General features: G+C 38.6%; 2 protein-coding genes across 4 annotated transcripts in view; one reads left to right on the top strand and one right to left on the bottom strand.

The window, feature by feature from the left end:
* Positions 1–8,714, bottom strand: part of LOC140168613 (metabotropic glutamate receptor-like) — a 52,063-nt gene extending 43,349 nt beyond the window's left edge. The window contains exon 1 of the mRNA XM_072192020.1: positions 6,699–8,714. Coding sequence (XP_072048121.1) covers positions 6,699–8,714 — 2,016 coding nt within the window. The remainder of the gene's footprint in view (positions 1–6,698) is intronic.
* The window catches only part of LOC140154929 (palmitoyltransferase ZDHHC16-like), a 191,682-nt gene that overhangs the window by 162,289 nt on the left and 3,192 nt on the right, over positions 1–26,201 (top strand). The window lies entirely within an intron of this gene.

The raw sequence follows: 26,201 nt of genomic DNA on the forward strand, positions 1-26,201 counted from the left end.
CCCAAATTGCTTTGAAAACGTCGTTTTATTATGTTGTAAAGTGACGTAACGTGATAAGACAGATTAAGTTTTCTTCGACCAATGTCTGTAAGTCATTAATTTCTATGATTTTAACTTTATCAACATCCCTTGAAACTTAAAAGTTTCAAGGGATGTTGATAAAGTATGTTAAGACATTCTGCTCATGCCTTTGAATCTGGGTTTTGGTGTCTCTATTGTTGACATGGCCAAAACCGGGATTTAACATGTTTAATTGATTTGTTCAAAGAATGTGTAAACTCCTATTGTGTGGCTAAAACCAAAGTGGCAAGGACAATATAATCTAACGAGGCCGGCAAACGGCTGCAAACCGAATACTTGAAAAAAAACACCAATTGACTCGGCTCAAAGCTATGTAAAAATACGCAATATTAACAGTAGATTTTCTTTGCTTTGGCTAATCAGTTCGGGTCACATACCTGACGGTGAAAACCGACGTTTTGTTTAAAATAAATACATATCTATTTTTTATGGAAATGATACAACATGGCTTTAATTAGCGGGCTTGTGTTGGGGTGTGTAGATAGGGGGGGGGGGGGTGTAATAAGTGTTATGGGGTGGGGTGTTCTTTTGACCCTATCATGTTGATTGCAATGTAACCTTTCTCGGGCTCAATTGACATGGATTTCTTGAGGAATGTAGTACACTACAATGAAAAAGCTGGACAATGCATTTCAATGTAAAGAGAGACAAAATAATATGAATTCTTTATACTGGGGATAAGGAATTCCGTGCGAATTCAATAGGGACGAGATAGCAAAACGGATGTAAACTGTCAGCTTTCTTCATATTCTGTCCATAGTACCTTGATTTACGAACCATTTGAAGAGACTCTGGAAAATTCTGATTTTTGGGGGTCCACGGCGGATCTCTGAAAGTCTCTCCAATGTGGTCGACTTACAAACATTTTAACGAAGCTACGTGCTATCTAATGATTATGTACGTTTATCAGGAACACCCAGTCTGAATCGAGATTCCGCAATTGTAGCATTGTACAACTTTCCTTATGTTGCACAGCTTGATGCTTAAAACGTAGAGAGTAAACTCATCAGCACCATATCTACGACCTACATCAAACTCTTATCTGATTTTGTCACATTTAGCCTGCCATTGTCGCGTGAATAATGTTAGCTCAGATAATTCATGCTTTGGGACCAGATGACTCCTAAAATTTCATGTCATGTTTTGCGTTTTATCAATTAAAATCATCTTGTGTCAGCAGAGTAGGAGTTGCAACCAGAGCATGATCCAGGTGTCGACGGAGGAGAGTCAAAGTGTTTTGTCTGCGGAATGCCTGAAGTTGAGACGTGATCCTTACATGAGGTCATGATGGAGACTCAATGATGGATGCAGATGGAGTTACGACTATGGAGCCCCTAAGACACCGAGTATGGATGTGTGAGTACTGGACAGGATTTGTGACTACTCAGCTGCAATGATTTGTATATACAGCCTGTCTAAAAAAAAATTGTGCAAGTGAAAAGCGCCCTCTCTGGCAATTAGAAAATACCGTTGTGACATGATGCTTACATCAACGTCAAGGGCGTAGTCTTAGCTCTCAAATGCCGTTTGTTCTGTTCAATTTGCCTGTTTTAATCTCGAGATATGTTTAGTTAAAGACGAACGGGTAAAATCACAATTGTGCCACTTTTACTAAGGAAGAGGGCTTTACATGTAACAGTGATAGCATCAAGTTTATCAAGAGTTCCTTCGTGAAATCAAAAGAATGCATCAATTACACAATACAAAAATTTTCTGACTGTTTTTACTGTTTTATCATAATGCAGGAATGATTATTTTCTTTTTCCACTTAAAAGAGATTAAAAGATAAATAAATATTTCACATTCTGCTGTAAAAATTAAATACATGTGCATGTCAATGATTTTATCATGGTAAATACTGTTCTCTTAGTCACTTCAGACATGTTAAAAGACAAACAAATATTGCGCACTTATACATGATATAGGGTAATGAACGCGTATTACTTGTTGGGAGAGACATTATAGACAAAATATTGCACGCGCGCTGATGTTGATGCGTCTAATGCATGCGACCCGAAAGGGGGAGTGCATTAGACGCATCAACATCAGCTATCATGGATTTACATGTACAGCTCTCTTCCCTAGTAAAAGTGGCACAATTGTGATTTTACCCTTTCGTTGTTAAATAAACATATCTCGAAATTGGAACAAGCAAATTGAACAGAACAAACGACATTTGAGAGCTAAGACTGCGCCCGTGACGTTGATGTAAGTATCATGTCACAACGGTATTTTCTAATTGCCAAAGAGGGCGCTTTTCACTTGCACAATTTTTTGAGACAGTTATTTACAATAATGTTTTTAAAATGTTTTCACGACCTTTATATAACCCGACATTTTAATGTTATTAAATCGTTTTGGCCTAAACCAAAACCCCAAATATAACTTATTTAAAACGTTTTAAAAACGTTTTCGTATTTGCTGGGTAGGGCGAAGAAAAAGCTGACATAGAAAATGACATAATGAATATAAACATACAAGCCAAACAGCAAAATAATCATGAGGTGTATGCCTATGGGGTGTGTGTGCGTGTGTGATTGGGTGGGGTGTAGGGATGTGTTAGTAGGGGTAGGTATGTGGGTGTGTATGACGCGGGGTGTGGGTTTGAAAATTTATGAGTGAAGAAGCGTGCGGAAGGTTGTAGGTTGTACATGTATGTCCGTGCTTCTGCATTAGAGCTTGTTATCTTCTTCTTTTCTTTCCATAGCTCCCCTATGCTTGTGGTTTCTCGTATTTTCGATATTCAATGTAAATATAAATTTCCCAGATCATTGGTATCTTCTTTCTTTTTCTCCCTTGCGTTTTTTTCGAATGTTCGATATCTTAACTTTAAAAATCATTGGGTTTTTCGTTTCTTTTTTAATAGATGGCAATGTCTGATGGCAATGTTAACTTTCTAGTTCAACGGACACGGGTGTGCATTGCTATATCACGGATGTTTGATGGCATGTAAAACTGAGTCATTTTAAAGAAAAGTTGAACAATGATGGCGCTATTTATCTTAAATCTTGTTTGCATCTTTACAAGGGGTGATACTTGTATAATGGTATTAGAACATCAGCAAAAATACTAACAAATGACAAGGGGATTTTCAAAGAACTTTTTCTCATGAAATATAAGTTATAACTCATATTTTGTGGCTAATTTAAATTTAAAATATACGTAAATAGCGCCCTCAATTTGCACACAAATGTACAGTTTAAAGAAAAAAACGCGACCCATTGCAGACTGCCGAGGCAATTTATGAGATCCCGTGCCAATCTGTCTCAAAACATACATACTTTCAGAACACAAATCAGAAACTGTGAAAATAAGTACAAAAAGCTTTACCAGGGCTCAAAGAAAAGTCTCAACATCAAAAATCTATAAATAAGCAATAGCAGAACATGAAGCAGTCGAAAATGACGTAATTGTGTGGGAGGAGGCACAGATCATTGACCAAGCAGACAAAACATCCCGCTGGCTGCAGGAGGCAATCTGGATAAGAAGTAGGGTGCAGAACACCACGAATAAAGACGAGGGGCTTACAAACTTGACAAGATCTACGATCAACTCATCAATAAACGGCAACCAGGAAGTTTGGAAACATCATCAACACCAAACAGTGTTGCCGTTTCGTCAAACATCTAGAAACACCACAACAGAGTGATCAAGATTCCTGAGTAAGTACCGGCATAATTGGATCTGAAAAGGAACCTCTTCTACTTTATTGAACTAAACTGCTCAAATAAAGAAAGTCCGCAGTCATACAACCCGTCCTACACCAAAACCTGATCTTGTTATGACAATTTGATTGATAAGGTCGTATGCAGAATCTTGTTAGCTTCAATTTGATACCCAATTTGCTAACAAACACTCAAAAGTGACAAAGGTTGATACCAGTTTATGGCATTTGGTGCATTTTTGAAAGTTGCAAATCAAAACGAAGCACGCGGTCGAAATGGTTTAGCGCGGCAATATGGTCAAGCTTGCTTGCCCACGATGGGCCCCTGTCGACTATCCCAAGTGCGCGCTTTATTCAATTGTCAATTTAAGGTTAAATGCAATTGATTTTCAAGGCTTGATTCCAGAGGGGCGAAAGTTAATAATGGAAACAGCCATGCAGAAAAGAATGAACTCACGCGTACAATATAGTGTATCAATCTGAACTAGAACACGGACAATCCGCGGCTCGTGAGTCATCCTATATGTTGCAGGGATAGGGAAGGGGCGACCATGATAGGACCATATGGGCTGATAGGGGGGGGGTGATTGTGGGCAGCCGTTTTCGGCAATTTTCCTTTGGATTTTCTAAATTTTCAATTTTTAAAATTATCCTGGATGATATCTGTCGCGAAATAAATCAATGCTTCTATAGGCTATAATAGCCCTAGTATGCCTATTTATACCCTGATTATGCAATATATAGGCCTACAACAATAACTACAACAACAGTAACAAAACCAACAACCAATATTTTGTTAATCTAATTTGTAAAAATATATTCATAGGCCGCGCCTAGACTAGTATAGCCTAAAAATTCCTGAATTATATAATGAAAAAAAACCGGGCAAAAACAATCAATCGCTGCAGTCAGAAAGAAAGAAACGCACAAGAAAAAAGAAAAAAGTGAGAGAAAAATAAAATAAAATAGATGGAATGGACCACATAGGGACTCGAATACGTACCAAAGTATTCCAGCTCAAAACTATAGTAATATATAGTCGAACGTGAGCGCGCTAACCGATTGAGCTACTGAGTGATCTATGAAATCGATTGATCTCAAACTGACTATTATGGAATAGTGCATACCAGGCTCTTATGATAAACAATCTCATCACCGCTGTAAATGTCGGAGGTATCGATGGCGAAAAACCTCGATTTTTGCAAAAATAGCTTAAATTTGGAGTGAAATTCAAATGGGAAAGGAATCGACATACTTTTGAGAAATAATGTAGGCAGTTAGAAATCAAAATTAATGTTCCACAATCCAGATATCGATAATGTAACATAACAGTGTTTTGTGGTACAAGATTCTCGAAAATTGTTCCCAATAACGGGCTAATAAAATTTAATCGGTACTGTTTTTGGTTCTTCCCCATGGCAACATTATTTCTTTGGTCGATTTGTAGTTCAATACAAAAAGGAGAAAACAATCACTCGGCGTAGTTTTATACGGAGCGAATATTTGAAAAAAACTGCATGGAACGTGTTTTTGATCTTGTGAACACGGTGCGTAAAAATGATTTAAACGAAGGATTTTCAAACGGATTCTAAAAATTTGTATAAAGACACAAAAATAATGTTAAGATACGTCCATGCACCAACATTTGACTCACTGCGATATTTGATTGCTGAGAAAACACGGTTTTAGAGAACAACTTTATACATCTTTTATACGTTTTTTATACGTTTCTTCGTGTAACCTTAAAACGCATGGATTGCTATAGTGATTTACTGATGAATACTAGGGCACGATGCGATCGATATGACCTAGCGGTTGTTTCGGGCTATGTCAATATGTCAATGGTCGTGCTCTGCCATTCACCTCTACAGGTTCGCGTGGTCCGTTTTTAATTTGCAACTTTTGAAAATGCACCAAATTTCATATACTGGTATCAATCTCTGTGAATTTAGAGTTTTCGGTAGCAAATGTGGTATCAAATTGCAGCTAACAAGATTCTGCACACGACTTTATCAATCAAATTGTCATAACAAGATTAGGTTTTGGTGTAGGACGGGTTACATGACTGCGGACTTTCTTTATTTGAGGTGTTTATAAACGATCCCCATGAATATGTTTCAAAAGGGGAAATGAAAGTATTAATTCCACAATAATTATTGACTTTTGTTGCGCAAGCGTTTGGATGAAAATAGATATGCATAAACCTCTTTAATTGCAGTTTTAATGTTTATAATGTTATCCCTGTCAATTGACATTTTTTGATAAACAATGTTCTGCGAATTTGATGTTAAAATTGTTCGATAAAGCCTCAGCGTCTAAAACAAGATATAATTGTTATTTCAAGAGGAAAATAAAACACAAAATCCTATCGTAAGATGTAATTACATGTCAATTCTCCAGTAGCTATTATTATCAATTAAACCAAAATAGTACAAAGTCATAGCATATGTCGTTAACAATTTGCCTTAGTATACTATTAATTTTACGTAATAACATAATGGACTGGGTGTTCTGGATAATTCATCGAGCATAAACCAGCTGGACTTATATCATACTTCATTGACATGACATTGAAGATAAATAGAATGAACGATACGAAATGCATTTGTGACCAGATCTGGCTAATGTCTGCAATAATGAAACTGATCGAGATATAGGCAAAAGATAAGTGAAAATACAATAAAAACACAAGAAAATGAACATAATAAAGGTTCATAACTTCGCGACCAAGTATTTGGGAGCATTGGGGATTCAAAATTAGTAAAGGTACTAAGCAAGTTATAAATGGTAGTAACTCATTTTTCAACATTTCCGACTTTGGCCTGAGTGGATCAGGTCACATTTGTTTACATTAAATTTAAACTATATACGTTGTTGTTGACAAATGGCAGACATTTAATATGGCTTGCATCGTAGCTTTCTTCATTTTGCCAATGCAAAGTATCTGGCTTACCTGAAACAATAAGAGTAAAGTTGACAACGTCAATTGCTCCCTTGGGCCGATCCAGTTTGGTCGTTTGGCTGATTTCTTTCCCGCGTCAAAAATCCGATAGATTCGACTAACTTTGAGTAATGTTGGGGCATAAATTAGTGTTAGACAAAGAGAGATTACAGCTTGCGAAACAGCACATGTTACAGAGGTTGGTTCAAGAAATAGTATAAATACCGCCACAAACCCGAGGACTAAACCAAAAAGATTAAGAGCACTAAGCTCTCTGCTGCTAGCTTTAACTTGTGGGTGATCACGGTGTATAACAAGGCCAATAGTTGTCAAGACACAAAGTATGACACCCAAACAAGAAAAGAGAAGAATCACCACGACTACAGGATGCCGTAGATCTAATAGTGTTGGCAAAATATTTTTGCAATAGGAAAAATCTTCATTTGGCCACTTTGTGTAATCACACGTTTTACATTCAGTGCTGTTTACGACAATCTCATCTGCTCGACACTTCCGACAACCCCAGCAGCATTTTTCTTCTAAAGGAACTACGATATAGCCTACTTGACAGCTTTCGCGGCAACTTGACTCTGGCACGGTCACTCTTGCTTCACCTGCCCATACGATCTTTTCTGGATGAATGGTCAACTTTTGAGTTATGTTTGCTCCATCCCATATTGCAATGTCAACTAAAGTTGCCTCACCATCTATCATCTGAAGATTCTTCAGAGCATATTTTCCACTCAGATCTCCCTTTGAGTCCATTTGAAACAGCCCTCTTGTACCTTCAAAGGTAGTGTTGCGAATGAATTCCAGAAGTTCTCTGCCAGTGAAATTTACGTGTGATAAGCAATTAGTTTTGTCATCAGATTTGGAGCAAAGCGTTTGGAGAATATCATCAATAGCATATGCAAAAGCATATACTGAATCAATGACAGCTGACGCTAAACCCCCTAATCCAACCGAGACGTAACCGCCAATGGTGTCCAAACCACTATTATCTTCAAAGTACATTTCGGCCCATGGATTACCTTTAGACGTCTCTCGTGATAGATGAGTAAAGTAATCTTCAAAGTCTGATGGAGTCGGGAGAAAAAAATTCACAAATATACCACCGAGTGGTAAGATTTCATCCGTTTGTGGAGACATTGTGTATCCCCAAAAGTCGCTACCTATCCAGGTAATTGTATCGGCAAAATTTGGATCTAAATTTTGTAATGTTTTGATGATATTATTCGCGGTAGCGGATCCTACAAACATAACCACCACTTGTGCTTTCTTTGACTTGTACAGAGCATCTGCAATCTCCGTTAACTCCCTTCTGGTTTGGGTGCTCCCTACTGGTAATGATATAGCTATGCAGATACCCCTTTCTCTGGCGTAAGATTGGAAAGCGTGAGATGCTTGAATACCGTAAGTGTTAGCAAAGTATACAATAGAGACGTATTCCCAATTGAAATATTTGAGGAGATCCGCAAGAGCTTCACCTTGGTGACTGTCAGGAGGGACTGCACGAGAAAAGAACTCGAAACGGGTCTTATCGCTCAATTCGTCGCTTGTCGCTCCAAAGGAAATACTCGGTAATTCAAGAAGGTCGCACATTGCGCCTACAACAACGGATTGTGTGCTAGTAACTGGTCCGACAAATCCTACCAAGTTTCCAGCTGTGATGTTTTCAAAACTGGTACACTGGTCATTTTGAATTAAGGAAATGGCAGCCCAAAGAGCGGTATCTTCGGCAAAGCAATCATCGCGAATATCAAAACCCAAAGTCACATTTGGTAGTAAGTTTGCGTCATTGTTTATGACATTGACGGCGTAAACCATTGCTTCCACTAGTTGTAGTGTCGTCAATGTTGGAACTGATCCACATGCTGATATGCCTTCAAGATTCAACGGAAAAATTCCTCCCAACTTGAAATCGCCTGTTTGTACATAAGACACACGAGCCGAATCAGGAATTCCGCAGTTAATAGATTTAAATAGAGTCACAGCAACAATGACATGTACGGCTGAAGGCGACCACATTTTGTAACAAATGTTTTGAACGTAATAAGCAAAATACGCACATGGATACCAAAGCGAGTTCCTTATTACCGATACGTGTGCGTCGCTGAACAAATATATCTAGTTCAGTGGGCATGCGGAAAAAGGCATATTGATACAGGCTTGAAATTAAATGTGCTCTGGCTTATATGACGCGTCATGTTTTCTGCGATTTTCTGATGAAACTGTTGACCTTAATCATGATATTGAAAATATCTCCCTAAGCATTATGGTCATCACTGGTGCTTCCTATCCAAAATCCCGCTTAATCTACGGTGTCTTATAATTTGTTTTCATGCTAGGAAACATACGAATAATTGCTGGAATGTACACACCGCTGATTGATATACTGGTCTATCGGTGGCCGCTAAATCGGTATTACTATCTAAGCATAAAATATTTAACAATATAATAATTCCTATATTAATCTTGTTTAAAAATAATGACCATGAATACGGATTCATCAGTTATCTGTCATAACGGATAATATCATGGTACTCGCGAGCTTCATATCAACCATGTTCCAAGGTCTTAAAAAAAACAAATAAGGAAATTGCATAAATTTACCTTACTCATGATAAGCACACACCAAATAACAATACTTTATTGGTTTTTCATTGACAATAGGAGAAAAAGGATATTGAAATTTAATACAAAATATTGTTGAATATTCTTTGAAGGAATATTGCCGCCGTCATTAACTTTGGCTTAAAATTATACGAAGGCGAGATCCATTATATTGCATTGATTTGCTCCAGTAGTACGCAAACATTTGTTTCATTATAAAGGTAATGTGTTCTGTTGGACAAATAGTTCACTAATGAAACAACCTGGCTTAATCCAAGAAACTTGACTTCCGTATCGTCGGTATTAAATAGGGATGCATAAATTTGATACATATATAAACTAAAATGGTATTTATTATTCATATAATAAACATGATAAAGGGTAAATGTAGTTAAAATCACCTATTTAAACCACCTTGAGTCTTCTACTTGTGTGTAAGGTCCATCGGGTACATTGTTGCTAGGCAGGTAGGTCCTTGCACAACCAGCTGACAGTGTCTTCATAAAGCTCTTGAAGTGCATGGGCATATGGTGGAGACTTGTAGATTGGACAGACACCGATGTCGTGCTCCATCGTTTGAATTGTACCACATTCACAGTTTGGCGACGACGCTGCAAGTTCTTGTACGTGTGCGTCTAAATCCAGTCCCGATCCATTTAAATTAACTAAACCTTCCTTGGAAAATACTGGTCCTCAGTGACGGCGGGTGAGGGCACAAGGCATGCGCGTATTGCACTCGGGGTTAAAGCATGGGGCGGCAAAAAGGAAAGGGCGGCAGAAGAAGAAGGGACGGCAAAATTGTAAAAAAATGTGTAAAATTTGTGAATCAAATGGAAATAAACATAACATATTTAGTTTTTAGGTTGCTAGTGCCTATTATCATTTTTGTTTGCTCTTCACCTTTTCGAACCATCCAAAAATTATTGGGTCAACCTTTCCGGGCTGTTGTTGAAGGGCGGGGTGGGGGGCAAAATTCACCCCTTTTCAGTCCCACGGGTACATGCGGCCTGTGTACACCACTTCAAGGCTGGTCACGCTTCTGAGCTAGTTTTAGGGTCCCTTCTCAACTTTGCGGCAGGGATGACAGAGAGAATTGATGACAGGTATCACAGTGAGAGCGCCACTGATGAGTCTCATGGCATCGACCTTGTCAGTGTGGGCGCTGTGGTTCATGCATGTGCAGCATACTCCGCAAAAAGTTTCCTGAAAACGTGGTTTTATCGCTATCCAAATTGGCACCCAGATCATCCTGAATTAAAAAAAAACTTCCCAAAAGTGGTATCCTCGCCAAGGCAATCGTCGCGAATATCTAAATATATATCTGAATATCTAAACCAAAAGTCACATGATATCTGTGAAATATTCGAGGAGATCCGCAAGACCTTCACCTTGGTGACTGTCAGGAAGAATTGCACGAGCGAGATTTTAAAGCGAGATCTATCGTTCAATTCGTCGCTGGCTCCAAAGGAAATACTCGGTAATTCAAGAAGGTCGCACATTGTGCTTACTGCAACGGATTGCGGGTTCGTATAGAGTCCTACAAATCCAAAAAGTTGTCAGAGAACGAAGCTTTATTTCCAAATTGGTACCCAGATCATTGTGAATTGAAGAAAAGGCTGCCCCAAAAGAAGTATCTTTGCCAATATCGAAAATATCGAAACCCAGCAGTTGAAGTGTCGTCAATGTTGGGGCTGATTCACAGGGCGATTGGCTTTCGCGACTCCATAGAGTTAGTATTGCACCCAACATGAAATATCCTTGTTGTTCATACGACACCCGAGCTGCGCCAGGAATTCTGCAGTTACTTGATCCGACTCCAATCAAAGAACCAGTACCGCCGAAGGGGGGGCACGTGCGTTACCGTAAAAACCAAAGAAAACATACCATAAGGTAGGAGCATCGGATAATAGGCTCATGCAGGAAAATAGCCACTATATCAAAATAATATATAACGAATTTAAGGTAAGTCTTTACTCCATTTATTTTAATTTTTTTATTTTTTATAAAATGCAAGATGAACAATAGCCCAATAGGAATGACCATGTCAAGCACTTTTATAGTAGCAATCCGCACGGGCCAATCAGTGGTTCACAGCAGATTAGGAGATGTTGATGTACACGGCTCTTGAAGGATTGAGCTCCATAATAAATGATCTCTCCAAATACACAGTCTTCTGGGATTCCATTCCAAACATGGACTGCAACATGGACGAAAGTTCTGCCGGTTGACACGGTTCTTGAGACTGGCTCAGTCAGTGTGTGACTTGGCATAAAGAAACTGGCGCGAGTGGCTCGTCGGATCACGTAAGTCTGGCGTGGACAAGGTAATGTGCATCTTGTAGAGCACAGATGCAGCAGCCACCTGTTGTCTGTGATGTAAAGAGGGAATGTTAAGATCCATTCTTGCCTGCTGCTCAACTACACCAATTATTGGTGTAGATAATTATAATCCTCAATGCTTTGCTCTGTATGGAGTCAAGTAGCTTTTGGGTGGTGGTTGAGGTACTCATCCAGCATAGTGAGGCATACTCCATAACACGACGAACCTGGGCCTTGTAACTGTGGCTCTCCTTTTTACATCAAGCTTGTTTGCTACCCTCCTTAGTGCTCCAAGCTTCTGCCCAGCTATGGCAGCAGTGTTGGAAATGTGCTTAGCCCAGGTGAGTTTCTTGTCAATAGTGACACCCAGGATTTCCAGCTCATCCATCTCTGCCAGTTTGGTGTTGCCAAAATAAAGGCCTAGTCTAGTTGGATTCCTCTTTCTTGAGATAGTCAGGGCTTTACACTTTGAGGGCTCGAAGGTGACTTTCCACTTGTATACCCAGATCCTCATTCTCTCCAGGCCCCGGTTTAGGCTCGCTGTTACAGCCATGCTGTCATCACTTGATCTGATCTCGCAGAATAGGGTGGAGTCATCTGCATACAGATACAGAGTGTTCTCGCATTCATCTCCCTGATCATCAATAAAGACAGTGAATAGCAGCGGGCCCATTATTGAGCCTTGTGGTACAGAGGCATTGATGGACGTACTGTTTGAGGATTGGGCAGATATAACCACTTTGATGGACCGGATGGATAGGTATATAGCTCTCAATCCAGGTCAGAAGCTGCCATAAACTCCGTTGCCTTTCAGCTTGGAGGACTTTGCTTTATGCCATACTTTGTCAAATGCTCCTTTGATTTCCAGGGCGATTAGACGTACTTCATGACCTCTGTCTAGAGCGTTAGACTATTGCTGAGAGAGGATGGTAGCGGTTGAAGACAGGTCAATCATAACCAGATCTAGGATTTGGTCCTCCCTAGTTGGCTCAATAACGATTTGTTTCAGCCCAAGAGAGTTGGATATCTCCAATGTGCGTCGGCCGACTGTATCTGTCTTGCGACTACGTTGAAGTCTCCAAGTAAGACCATAGATTAGGCACTGAAATCGGTAAAGTTTGGACAAGGTGTTGGGTATCCAAGTAGCTGATGATATCACTGTTGCTATCCGGTGGTCTGTACACTGCAGAAACTATTAGCTTCCGAGATCTAAGAGCGACTGAGAACCACATCAGTTCCATGTCTGTAGGGTCCAGATTCTTGTCATGATAAATTGCGATACCTTCCAGGCAGTAGACAGCAATCCCTCCGCCTCCTGTTGTATAGGGTATATCCCTGCGGTTACATATTGAGTAGCCAGGGATGGTAATGCAGTCAGCTCCATCCTTTACCGAGGACTCCAAGAATGTTTCCACAACAACGACAATAGCAGGCTTAAGCTCAGTGCAAATTGGATAACTTGATCTGAGGCCTCTGATGTTCACCTCCAGTATACTCATATTCGAGGCTTGTTTGTCTTATTCGTAGCAAGATGTTTACAGGGTTGGGGTTGCTGGCCCGGTCACCCCAGAATCGCATCTAAGGAGTACGGCAGAGATGTGCGCTAAGCATGGCCTAAACTGAAAACATCCTGGAACTCATAACCGTAGCCGATGTTTCTACCTTAATGGGAGCAAAGAAGAGAGAGACCATAGGCTCGTAAAAAGCAAAGAAAAGATACCTTGTAATTAAGGTTAGTAGGTTCGAAGTAGAGTTTCTTCCACTGATTCGGAGACATGCCGCAAAATAAGGCCATAGGCCTAGAAATAAAATGCTGTGTCGGACATAATCCTTGAACACGGCAAAAGTTCCAAGTCAACAGTTTTTGTTGACTTGGAACTTTAGTTGTATGTTGATGATCTCACATTTGCTGAAAACTCTACTAGTGATAGCAATAGTCATACTGAGGAGGATCTGAATAAGTTATCAGACGGGCTGCCACTAATGGCCTAAATCATGCTGAATTGAGCATTGGATTTGACAAGCTTGATTATGTTGACAAAGCCTAAATCCTGGGTATCTGTATTCAAAGTGACCTGAAATGGCAATCTCAGGTTGATATGATGATCAAGCAAGCTAACACTCGTCTTTTCATGCTTAGATCCCTGAAAAGATTAGGCTTTGACCAGGACTTACGGTTGTTTACAAAAGCTATGTCAGACCAGTTCTCGAGTATGCTGATGTGGTTTGGCATCTTGAGCGCATACAAAGAAGGGCAATTAGAACCATACTTAGTTACAAATACATCTCATATTCAAAGTCAATACAACAGTGCAATATTAAAAAGCTATCTGACAGAAGGGTTGAGTACTGCCGAACCTTTGCCAATGGACTGAGTGACAGTCTCAGAACTAGTCATTTATTACCCCCACCAAAATCTCGGTCCATGGCAGAAGTTTGCGCAATGCCCACGATCATACACAACTCAGGGCTAACACGAATCGTTTTAAACAGAGCCCTATTCCTTTTTATGTCTCCCTTTTAAACATGCATTAAATGCCACACTAGTACTATCAACATGTTTGTTTGGCGATTGCTTTGATCTAATTTCAATTTTTACATAATGGTTTTATCCTGCTGGAAAGTTCAACTTTTGACGTTTAGTGCTTTTCAACCAAATCTTTTGGTGATTTTTATCCATTGTAACTGGCCTATATATTTGTGCAAATTTCATATCTTTGTGTCATTGAAATAATATATTTTCCATGTGTCATGCTTATTCATACTTCCATGTGCAATACTTGTGCAATTTTAAATGTTTTAAATTTTGTGTGTTATTCTAAGTATCTTTAATTATAATTATTTGTAATATTTCTCAGCATTTTTGCCCTTGGCCACGAATATGAAATAAAATAAAATATATATGAGCTGAAGAAAACCCTGAGTTACCTTGGATACCAATTTTTAAATTTTACTATCCATTATCATTACAGATTGTTGCAAGATTCTGAAAGCACAAATAGTACAAAATCTATTCCAATAACATTCAAATATCACGAGAGTAAAACTGACCTACATCTTACGCTTCTCTTCATTATACATATTTGGAATTATTCCGAAGCTTTAGTTCAGTGGATACGTATTGGTGATATAATGACTACCCAATGATTTAATGACTTAAGGGGGTACTACACCCCTGTGGTAAATTCGTGACTATTTTTGCATTTTTCTCAAAAAATAATAACACACTGGTAACAAGGTTAAGTTATGTATATTATTGGGGCAAGGAATCCAATTACTACACTGGAATTTCAGTGACTCAAGACAAGCGGGTCAGTATATATGATAGGAAATGAGGTACATTCTAGCGGTACCTCTTTTCTGATCATAAATAACGAACCGCTTGTCTTGGGTCACTGAAATTCCAGTGTAGTAATTGGATTCCTTGCCCCTATAATATACATAACTTTTGTTACCACTGTATTTTTAGTTTTTTTTAAATGCAAAAATAGGCACAAATTTATTGATGGGTGTAGTACCCCCTTAAACCATTTAATTTCTATGATTAAGTTTCAAGGGATGTAGATGTTAAGACAAGTTCTATGGATTCATTGGACCGTTTCAAGTTTTCCTTTCTGCTAACGTTTTTGGTCCTGGGTTTGGTATCTCTATTGTTAACATGGCCAAGTCCCAGATTAAATTGATAAATTGGAGAAGGTGTAGAAACTCCTGTTGTGTGGCTGAGAAACCCAAACATAGGCGTTTTTGGTGTCGTGTAAACAGGGGCGTTGCAAGAGCCTATCGGGGGCCCATGGACAAGAAACAGTTCGGGGCCCTTTGGACAGGGCCGGATTTACCATTGGGCTAGAGGGGCCCAAAATTGACCTGTGTATGTTCTTCTTAGCCCGACAACAGCATGTTTTGGACCAAAATATGGCAAAATTGCAAATTTTTTGCGCCCTTCGCGCATATCATACTAGCCCTTCACATAGCAAAATTCGCCTTCATTTTGGGCTAAAATGGTCTGATGGTAGGCCCCCAATTTGTAATAAAAACGTGGCCTCTTGAGTGCACATGCCTTCCTCGCGGCCTCCAAAATTTGGCCTGGCCCAGGTAAATTCGGCCCTGCCTTTTAGCATCTCCTTAATCAGCGCTTTTTTCATTTTCTCATTTGCTTGGGGCCCCTGAACCATCGGGGCCCACGGACTTCGTCCACCCTGTCCCCCCGCTTGCTATAATACGCCCCTGCGTGTAAAGTGGCAAGTCGATCCCTTCACCTTGATTGGTCAGCTAATTGTGCTACAATGCACCTAAAAACTAAATCAAAACGAAATACAATTGCGATGTACAAGCAGGACTATATAATCTGAGGAGACCGTCAAACGGCCGCAAACCGAATACTTGAAAAAGCCCATTGGCTCTGCTCACAGCTATGTAAATATACATAACCGTAGTTTTTTGTAAATTGTTTTGTAACTCTTATTTCGAAGTTCTAATATGGCAAAAACTTAGGTTAACTATCCATTTTCTGTTTCGTTGTCAGTATTACTGAAACGGTTTAAGGGCATATTCTCGATTTATGAACCATTTTTTAAAAGAGACTCAGGAAAAATATTCTGGTTTATTTTTGGTCCTCAACGGATCTCTGAAAGTCCGTCCAATGGGGTCGACTTACAAAATATTTTAACAGGACCATGTGCTCTCTAATATTTATGTAATTTATCAGAAAACCCAATTGAGCCACCGTAATCGTAGTAACGCAAAAATCGTAACTTTCTTTATATCACACTTGACGAGTAGTATACAGCTTGATGCTCAAAACGTTGAGAGTAAACTCATCAGCACCATATCTACGACCTATATCAATCTCTTATCTGATTTCGTCACATTTAGCCTGCCATCGTCGCGTGAATAATGTTAGCACAGAGAATTCGTGCATATTACAGTCATACTATTACTGCTAATGCATTTCAGAGTCACGGAATTATAGGGTCCGCGATTTGCAACACTCCAAAATGTGTCAATGAAAAGGATAAGTGAAAGGTGAGCCTGAGATTGAAATACACATGATGAAATACACAAACCGAATAGCTAATATGCCTACCCTAATTAGAATCAGATGGGTACATGGGTGGGGAGTGTGGGGTGTGTGCGTATGTGTATGTTGTCTAGTAGAGTGGTTTGATAATTTATATGTCACGATGCGTGTGGAAAGTTGTATGTGCGTGTTTGTGCATTACAGCATAATACTTTAGTTGGCAGCATAGATCTATTTGTGCTTGTGTTTTTCTCGGCTGTTCCATATGTTAATTTAAATTTTCCAGATCATTGGTATTCTCTCTCTTCTTGTTCCGGAAAAAAACAGCGCAAGGGAGAAGCTATGTATTGCGCTGTTTTTTTCCGAATGTTCGATGTTTTATAGGTGTGTAATTGATGTTATAAGTACAGATGAGTTCATGTGTTATATTATGCGTTACTAATGGGACATAGAAGTGTTACTAATGAGTAATGAAATGATGACCTTTCTCTCAATTCTTTTGACCGATGAAAGGGATATTAATAACCCTTTTAATGTTAGTTCCAATGTTTCCATTAATGATATCCCTATCAATCAATATCTTAAAATAACTAGGTTCTCCGAGTTTGATGTTTGAATTATTTTAACATGTCTGTAACTTGGGTAAATTTTAGCACAATTGTTCGATAATGCTACCTCAGCGCCTAAAATGAGATATAAGAGCAAAAATACCACAAAATCCTATCGTAAGATGTAATCACATTTCAGTTCTGCCGTACATTTTGCTATCAGCTAAACCAAGCGTTCAAATAGACAAATTAGTATATTTTCTTTTTAGAAAATTATTTCAAATGGATAGATATAAAATCTTGACACAACAATTTATGTTGCGGACAGTACACTGTCATGGTATAATGTCGTAAATAATTTGCCCAGGTATTAATTTACGGACAAATATATTTCACTGGGTTTTCATTATTTTATAAGTGTTCTGGATATTCATTGAGCATACATTATGTCTAAAAGCAAGCTGGATTATATGATGCTTCATTAAAATGGCATTGAAGTTAAATAGAATAAACGATACGATTTGTGTATATGCTGGCTTTAACTTGTGGGTGATCACGGTGTATACCGAGGCCAATAGTTGTCAAGACACAAAGTATGACACCCAAACAAGAAAAGAAAAGAATCACCACGACTACAGGATGCCTTAGATCTAACAGCGTTGGCAAAATATTTTCGCAATAGGAAAAATCTTCATTTGGCCACTTTGTGTAATCACACGTTTTACATTCAGTGCTGTTTACGATAATCTCATCTGCTCGACACTTCCGACAACCCCAGCAGCCTTTTTGCTTCTAAGGGAACTACGATATAGCCTACTCGACGTGCGCATTTATAAATGCGCATTTATATATACAACCGAAGTCTACTGGTAAATAACTACTGCAGTGAATGAGCTAAATATTGCATTTCAATGTCAATAGAGACAAATCAATCCACACTGTGAAATCAATCTTTAAGCCAGGAAATAGGATTTCCGTGTCAATATCATATATGGCAAAAACAGAGGTTAACTATCCATTTTTTGTTTCGTTGTCAGTATTACTGAAACTGGTTAAGGGCATATTCTCGATTTATGAACCATTTTTTAAAAGAGACTCAGGAAAAATATTCTGGTTTATTTTTAGTCCTAACGGATCGCTGAAAGTCCGTCCAATGTGGTCGACTTACAAAATATTTTAACAGGACCATGTGCTCTCTAATATTTATGTAATTTATCAGAAAAACCCAATTGAGCCACAGTAATCGTAGTAACGCAGAAATCGTAACTTTCTTTATGTCATACTTGACGAGTAGTATACAGCTTGATGCTCACAAAACGTTGAGAGTAAACTCATCAGCACCATATCTACGACCTACATCAATCTCTTATCTGATTTCGTCACATTCAGCCTGCCATCGTCGCGTGAATAATGCTAGCACAGAGAATTCATGCATATTACAGTCATACTATTACTGCTAATGCATTTCAGAGTCACGGAATTATAGGGTCCGCGATTTGCAACACTCCAAAATGTGTCAATGAAAAGGAAGAGTGAAAGGTGAGCCTGAGATTGAAATACACATGATGAAATACACAACCCAAATAGCAAATACCCTAATGAGAATCAGATGGGTGAGGAGTGTGGGGTGTGTGTGTATGTGCATGTTGTGTTCTAATATCTGTGTTTTGATAATTTATATCAAGAGGCGTGTGGAAAGTTGTATGTGCGTGTTTGTGCATTACAGCTTAATATTTTAGTTTGCAGCATAGATCCATTTGTGCTTGTGTTTTTCTCGGCTGTTCCATATGTTTATTTACATTTTCCAGATCATTACAATCGCAAATTTCCAATTTGCGAGTGTTCTGTTTTTGGTCAGTTCTTACCTAGCCGGGACACCGGCTAGGTCTTGTGATGCTATCGGATCTTTCTTTCTTCTTCTGGCAACAAAGCGTGACATTTTGCGTGACTTGCCACGTTTCGCCCTAGCTCTCTTATGCTTTGACAGATTTCAACCATACTTGAGCCAAATGACCACTGGACTAGGCCAAACCTTACATTTGACTTTAACCTGACTGTGACCTTTGACCTTGACCTTATGGTCAAAAATGTTGATTTCACAAAAAATGCTTCTCTTTCCACAAATTACATGCAATGATCATGTGACTCATGCATATGAATCAACATGTGGCAGTGCTTAAAACTTATTTTAAAAAATTGAGGTCAAAGGTCATTAAGGGGTCATTTCCGGTAAAAGTCTGAAAAATGTGTAAAAAAATTCAAAAAATCACTGTCTTTACAAATTATATAGCAGAGAGTCGCCATTAGCACACATGCATCGCTACTAGCCAGGGTCTTTAGGATGCCTACAGTTCTGGGGTCAAAGGTCATTAAGGGGTTACTTCCGGTCAAAAACCAAAATTATCAAAAATGTTCAAAAAATTTTATCTCAAAATGTAAACAGACCAGAGTGACATAAACTTCATATATGCATTAGTGTTACCCAATGTATGCACGGTATTTTTATTTTTTTTGTCAAAGGTCATTTAGACGTCATTTCCGGTTTTAAGCTAAATAACTTCAAGAATTTTTATCTCCATAACTAAGCATAGTAGATTTTTTAATTTAAACTGTAACAATGCATTTTCTCGGAGTATATGAGGTTTTTTTTATGTTGGTGTCAATGGTCATCAAGGGGGTGAAAACGTCAAATTTGCAAAAAAAATTTTAAAATTACGGAACAGTAGCTGTATCTCAGCCTATGGAAGACGGATAAAGCCCCTACATGCTACAGTGAAGCACCATTAATGGTGTGAGATGTCCGTAATAGCCGGTCAAAGGTCAAACTTTAAGTTAAGACTGGCATTTCCGGCCCTGGCTAGGTCCAGATCTGTAACCAGATCTAGTTCTTTCTTTCTTTCTTCTGTCAAACTTTTAACGAGCCATCGTAGCCATATGCTTTAGGCCAGTGTGACCATATTTGGTCACAAGGACCATTGGGTGGGGGCACAAATGTTACATGACCAACTCGGGGTCAAAGGCCATCCAAAGGTCATTATGGCCAAAATGAGATTTTCACTAAAAATGCTTCTTCTTCCATAAATTACATAACACAATGTCGTCACTTGCATACCTGTATTGCCTTTAGCCAGTGTCTAAAAGTTGTACAAAGAATTGGGGTCAAAGGTCATTAAGGGGGTAAAATCTTACAATTGCAATATCTCAACATCCGTAAGGGGTATGGGTCTCAAACTCAGTGACAACAAATCTCATGACCAGAGGAACATTTTACAGGGGTCAGGTCAAAGGTCATGCAGAGGTCAAATTTTAGAAGTGCATTTTCTGTACATCTGTAGGGGGTGCGGGACTCAAACTCTGTGACAACAAACTTAATGACCAGGTGAATATTTTGGAACACTTTGCAGGGTCAGGTCAAAGGTTATCTAAGGTCAAATCTTATAATTTCCTTTTCTGGACATCTGTAAGGGGTATGGGGCTCAAACTCAGTGACAACAAATCTCATGACCAGGGAACATTTTGCAGGGGTCAGGTCAAAGGTCATGCAGAGGTCAAATTTTAGAAATGCATTTTGGACATCTGTAAGGGGTACGAGGCCCAAACTCGTTGACAACAAACTTAATGATCAGGGGGAATATGTTGGAACACTTTGCAGGGGTCAGGTCAAATGTTATCTGGGGTCAAATCTTATACCGTAATTTCACTTTCTGTAAGGGTATGGGGCTCAATTTCGGTGACAACAAACCTCGGGAAACATTAAGGTCAAAGGTCAGGTCAAAAGGTCATTAAAGGGTTTAATACATGCCTTGCGATTGTCTGCGCTCTGTGAGCGCAAATTATCTCTAGTTGGCATTCTCTCTCTTCTTGTTCCAAAACAGCGCAATACATAGCTTGTCCCTTGCGCTTTTTTCGAATGTTCGATGTTTTATAGGTGTGTAATAGTTGTTATAAGTAGGGGTGAGTTCATGTGTTATATAAAGTGTTACTAATGGGAAATGAAATGATGACAGTTCTCTCAATTCTTCTGACTGATGTAAGGGATATTAATAACCCTTTTAATGTTAGTTCCAATGTTTCCATTAATGATATCCCTATCAATCGATATCTTAAAATAAACTATGTTCTCCGAGTTTGATGTTTGAATTATTTTAACATGTCTGTAACTTTTAGCACAATTTGTTCGATAATGCTACCTCAGCGCCTAAAACGAGACATAAGAGCAAAAATACCACAAAATCCTATCGTAAGATGTAATCACATTTCAGTTCTGCCATACATTTTGCTATCAGCTAAACCAAGCATTCAAATAGACAAAGTATATTATCTTTTTAGAAAATTATTTCAAATGGATAGGTATAACATCTTGATACAACAATTTATGTTGCGGACAGTACACTGTCATGGGATAATGTCGTAAATAATTTGCCCAGGTATTGATTTACAGAAAAATATATTTGACTGGGTTTTCATTATTTTATAAGTGTTCTGGATATTTATTGAGCATACATTATGTCTAAAAGCAAGCTGGATTATATGATGCTTCATTAAAATGGCATTGACGTTAAATAGAATAAACGATACGATTTGTTTATATTAAATTTAAAACTATATACGTAGTTGCTGACAAATGGCAGACTTGTATGGCTGGCATCGTAGCTATTAAATTGCGAATGCAAAGGTATGTAATGCTTTATTAAAACTACTACTTTAGTGAACTACTCTCATAGACTGGAAATATGTGCTTATTTAAGCATCTAGCGGCAAGTTCGCGTATACGTTAGCAACCAAATTATTTTGGTTAATTTGGGTATGCTGAATTCAAATATTTTGTCTGCCAAGCTATATTGGAACCCCGTGACACTAAAAAATGACCGCAACCCCCTACATGTTCATATAGCGGCCAAAAATTGAATAACTATGCTCAAAATTCACTATAAAACATGTCAAATTATTCGTCTGGGTGACCGGTCTAAGGATCACGAAAATGTAACATATTTGCGCGTACGATAAGTTATGAGGCACAGCAGGTCCAAGGTCAATACAAGGGGCTACAAACTTTGAGCTATCCAGACAAATGAGGTATCAAAATTTGCACAATTAACCTGCTATTTCAGTTTTTTAATCTAATGCATAAATTTTGAGTTTTATTTCGTAATAATTTACTTTTTGGTAGGCGTTTATTTGAAGTAATGTATACAACTCTTTTATTGTTTTCTTCATTTTGCCAATGTAAAGTACCTGGCTTACCTGAAACAATAAGAGTAAAGTTGCCAGCGTCAATTGCTCCCTTGGGCCGATCCAGTTTGGTCGTTTGGCTGATTTCTTTCCCGCGTCAAAAATTCGATAGATTCGACTAACTTTGAGTAATGTTGGGGCATAAATTAGTGGTAAACAAAGAGAGATTACAGCTTGAGAAACAGCACATGTTACCGAGGTTGGTTCAAGAAATAGTATAAATACCGCCACGAATCCGAGGACTAAACCAAAAAGATTAAGAGCACTAAGCTCTCTGCTGCTAGCTTTAACTTGTGGGTGATCACGATGTATACCGAGGCCAATAGTTGTCAAGACACAAAGTATGACACCCAAACAAGAAAAGAAAAGAATCACCACGACTACAGGATGCCTTAGATCTAACAGCGTTGGCAAAATATTTTCGCAATAGGAAAAATCTTCATTTGGCCACTTTGTGTAATCACACGTTTTACATTCAGTGCTGTTTACGACAATCTCATCTGCTCGACACTTCCGACAACCCCAGCAGCATTTTTCTTCTAAAGGAACTACGATATAGCCTACTCGACAGCTTTCGCGGCAACTTGACTCTGGCATGGTCACTCTTGCTTCACCTGCCCATACGATCTTTTCTGGATGAATGTTCAACTTTTGAGTTATGTTTGCTCCATCCCATATAGCAATGTCAACTAAAGTTGCCTCACCATCTATCATCTGAAGATTCTTCAGAGCATATTTTCCACTCAGATCTCCCTTTGAGTCCATTTGAAACAGCCCTCTTGTACCTTCAAAGGTAGTGTTGCGAATGAATTCCAGAAGTTCTCTGCCAGTGAAATTTACGTGTGATAAGCAATTAGTTTTGTCATCAGATTTGGAGCAAAGCGTTTGGAGAATAGCATCAATAGCATATGCAAAAGCATATACTGAATCAATGACAGCTGACGCTAAACCACCTAATCCAACCGAGACGTAACCGCCAATAGTGTCCAAACCACTATTATCTTCAAAGTACATTTCGAGCCACGGATTACCTTTAGACGTCTCTCTTGATAATTGAATAAAGTAATTTTCAAAGTCTGGTGGAGTCGGGAGAAAGAAGTTCACAAATATGCCACCGAGTGGTAAGATTTCATCCGTTTGTGGAGACATTGTGTATCCCCAAAAGTCGCTACCTATCCAGGTAATTGTATCGGCAAAATTTGGATATACACTTTGTAATGTTTTGATGATATTATTCGCGGTAGCTGATTCTACAAACATGACCACCACTTTTGCTTTCTGCGACTTGTACAGAGCATCTGCAATCTCTGTTAACTCCCTTCTGGTTTGGGTGTTCCCTACTGGTAATGATATAGGTATGCAAATACCCCTTTCTCTGGCGTAAGATTGGAAAGCGTGAGATGCTTGAATACCGTAAGTGTTAGCAAAGTATACAATGGAGACGTATTCCCAATTGAAATATTCGAGGAGATCCGCAAGAGCTTCACTTTGATGACTATCAGGAGGAACTGAACGAGAGAAGAACTGAAAACGGGATTTATCACTCAATTCGTCGCTGCTCGCTCCAAATGAAATACTCGGCAATTCAAGAAGGTCGCATATTGCGCTTACTGCAACGGATTGTGGGCTCGTATATGGTCCTACAAATCCAATAAAGTTGTCCGAAAACGCAGCTTTATCGTTTGCCAAATTGGCAACCAGATCATTGTGAATTAAGGAAAAGGCTGCCCAAAAAGCCGTATCCTCGCCAAGGCAATCGTCGCGAATATCGAAACCCAAAGTCACATTTGCCAATATGTCTGTATCGTCATTGATGACATTGACGGCATAAACCATAGCTTGCAGTAGCTGAAGTGTCGTCAATGTTGGCGCTGATCCACAGGGCGATTCGCCGTTGTGACTCGACAAAGGTAGTATTCCGCCCAACATGAAATCTCCATGTTGTTCATACGACACTCGAGCTGCGCCAGGAATTCTGCAGTTAATTGATCTGACTACAATCAGAGGAAAAAGAAAAGTTAAAATCAAATTCCTCCACATGTTTGCTTCATTGATAATTGAACCGACGAACTAACAAGCTTTCCCCCTCGATGGCTAAAACGAAGTAACATACCAGCCGTTTTGTTGTTAAATTACAAATATAACAGGTTAATACCGAGTGATACCTGATTTTGTAACAAATGATTTGAACGTAACTTGCAAAACACGCACATGGAAACCAAAGCGAGTTTATTACCGATACGTGTGCGTCGTTGGACAAACAACAGTGATATTTAGAGTTGGTGTGTGCGGAACAAGGCATATTGATACAGGCTCAAAATTAGATGTGCTCTAGGCTAGCTAGTGAAGCATCATTTGTTCTGTGATTTGCTAATAAAATGATTGACCTTAAACTGTGGTATGGATAATATATCCCCTAAACATAATGGTTAATACGGGTGCTTCCTATCAAAATAAAAACAATTCTCTCTTAATCTAAGGTGACTTAAAATTTGTTTTCATGGAAAACATACCAATGCTTTGAATTCTTGCTGGAACACATACACCGCTGATTTATATAATGGTCTATTGCTAGCCGCTGAATCGGTATTAGCTGCATTTATGCCTTGTGATGACCATGAATGTGGATTCACCAGATGTCTAAAGTTGTAACTGCTAATATGATGATACCCGCGTGCCTCTTATTAACCGAACTTGTTCCATTGTCTTGTTTTAAAAAAGAATAAATAAAATGCATAAATGTAGCTCACTCATGATAAGTAAAGTAAGGGAAAATTAATATAAAGGGTTCAAAAGAAATAACTCCCCCCCTAAAATTACAAAACATTTCTTTGCATAACTTGACATACATTTGGTTGATTTGAAAAATTTAAAAACCTGTAAATAGAGGAATCTTTTTGCTACCCTTCCAATTTTCTTTTTTTTGAAAAACGTTTTTTGTTGCTCAAAAATTATCACATTTTCCAAAAATGATGCTTTCAGAAAAAGTTGCACTTTTCAACATCCTATACATGTAACATACAAGAATGTTCTCGATATCAACGTGATCAATGTTTTGATTGATTTAATTGTTAGTTAATTTTCTTAAATTTTGTGTATCCAATCCCATGCAATCATCTTTCAGTATAAAACAATGATTCATTGACATGAATTTTGACATGAATGGGTTTTCAGTCGGTGTTTCAAAAATGGTGAAATCACTATAGGAGTAGAAACAAGGTTTGTAGTGTGATGCTTATTTCTTTCGTTGGCTAGAAGAGATGAAAAATTTACTTGCAAATGGTAGACTGAAACAATTGCAAAGATCTATAGCAATGGCTCTCTTGAATAAAGGCGTACATGACAAAGAAGAAATGGCCAACAAAGATTGGAGGTTGGAAGTCAGCATCCAGCCAATTAACAGCATGCAGCCAATCTCTTGTGCCCGGCTCTTGTGGCCACATCATGAGTGTTACACCTTTATCCAAGAAAGCCATCATTTAAATCAAAATGCAAGATGCTTCAACTGACCCAATACAGGTAAATGTTCACCCTTTTGGTCAACTTTATCCGTGGAGAGCTCATTTCTCCTTCTTAGTGATTTTATCATTTTGAAACAACTGCTGATTAAAAACATCAAAGAAAATCTCATTTTACGCCCAAATTAAGTTCAACAAATCTTTGTTTTGCATTGAATGATGGTTGCATGGGTGCCTGAAGGATCAGAGACAGAAAGGTGAAGGAAAAAAACAAGAATGGAATCAACCTTAACATTAATGTTGAGAACGTTTTGTACATAATGTGGTAA

Source organism: Amphiura filiformis, chromosome 1, assembly GCF_039555335.1.
Source record: "Amphiura filiformis chromosome 1, Afil_fr2py, whole genome shotgun sequence".
Taxonomy (NCBI): Eukaryota; Metazoa; Echinodermata; class Ophiuroidea; order Amphilepidida; family Amphiuridae; genus Amphiura; species Amphiura filiformis.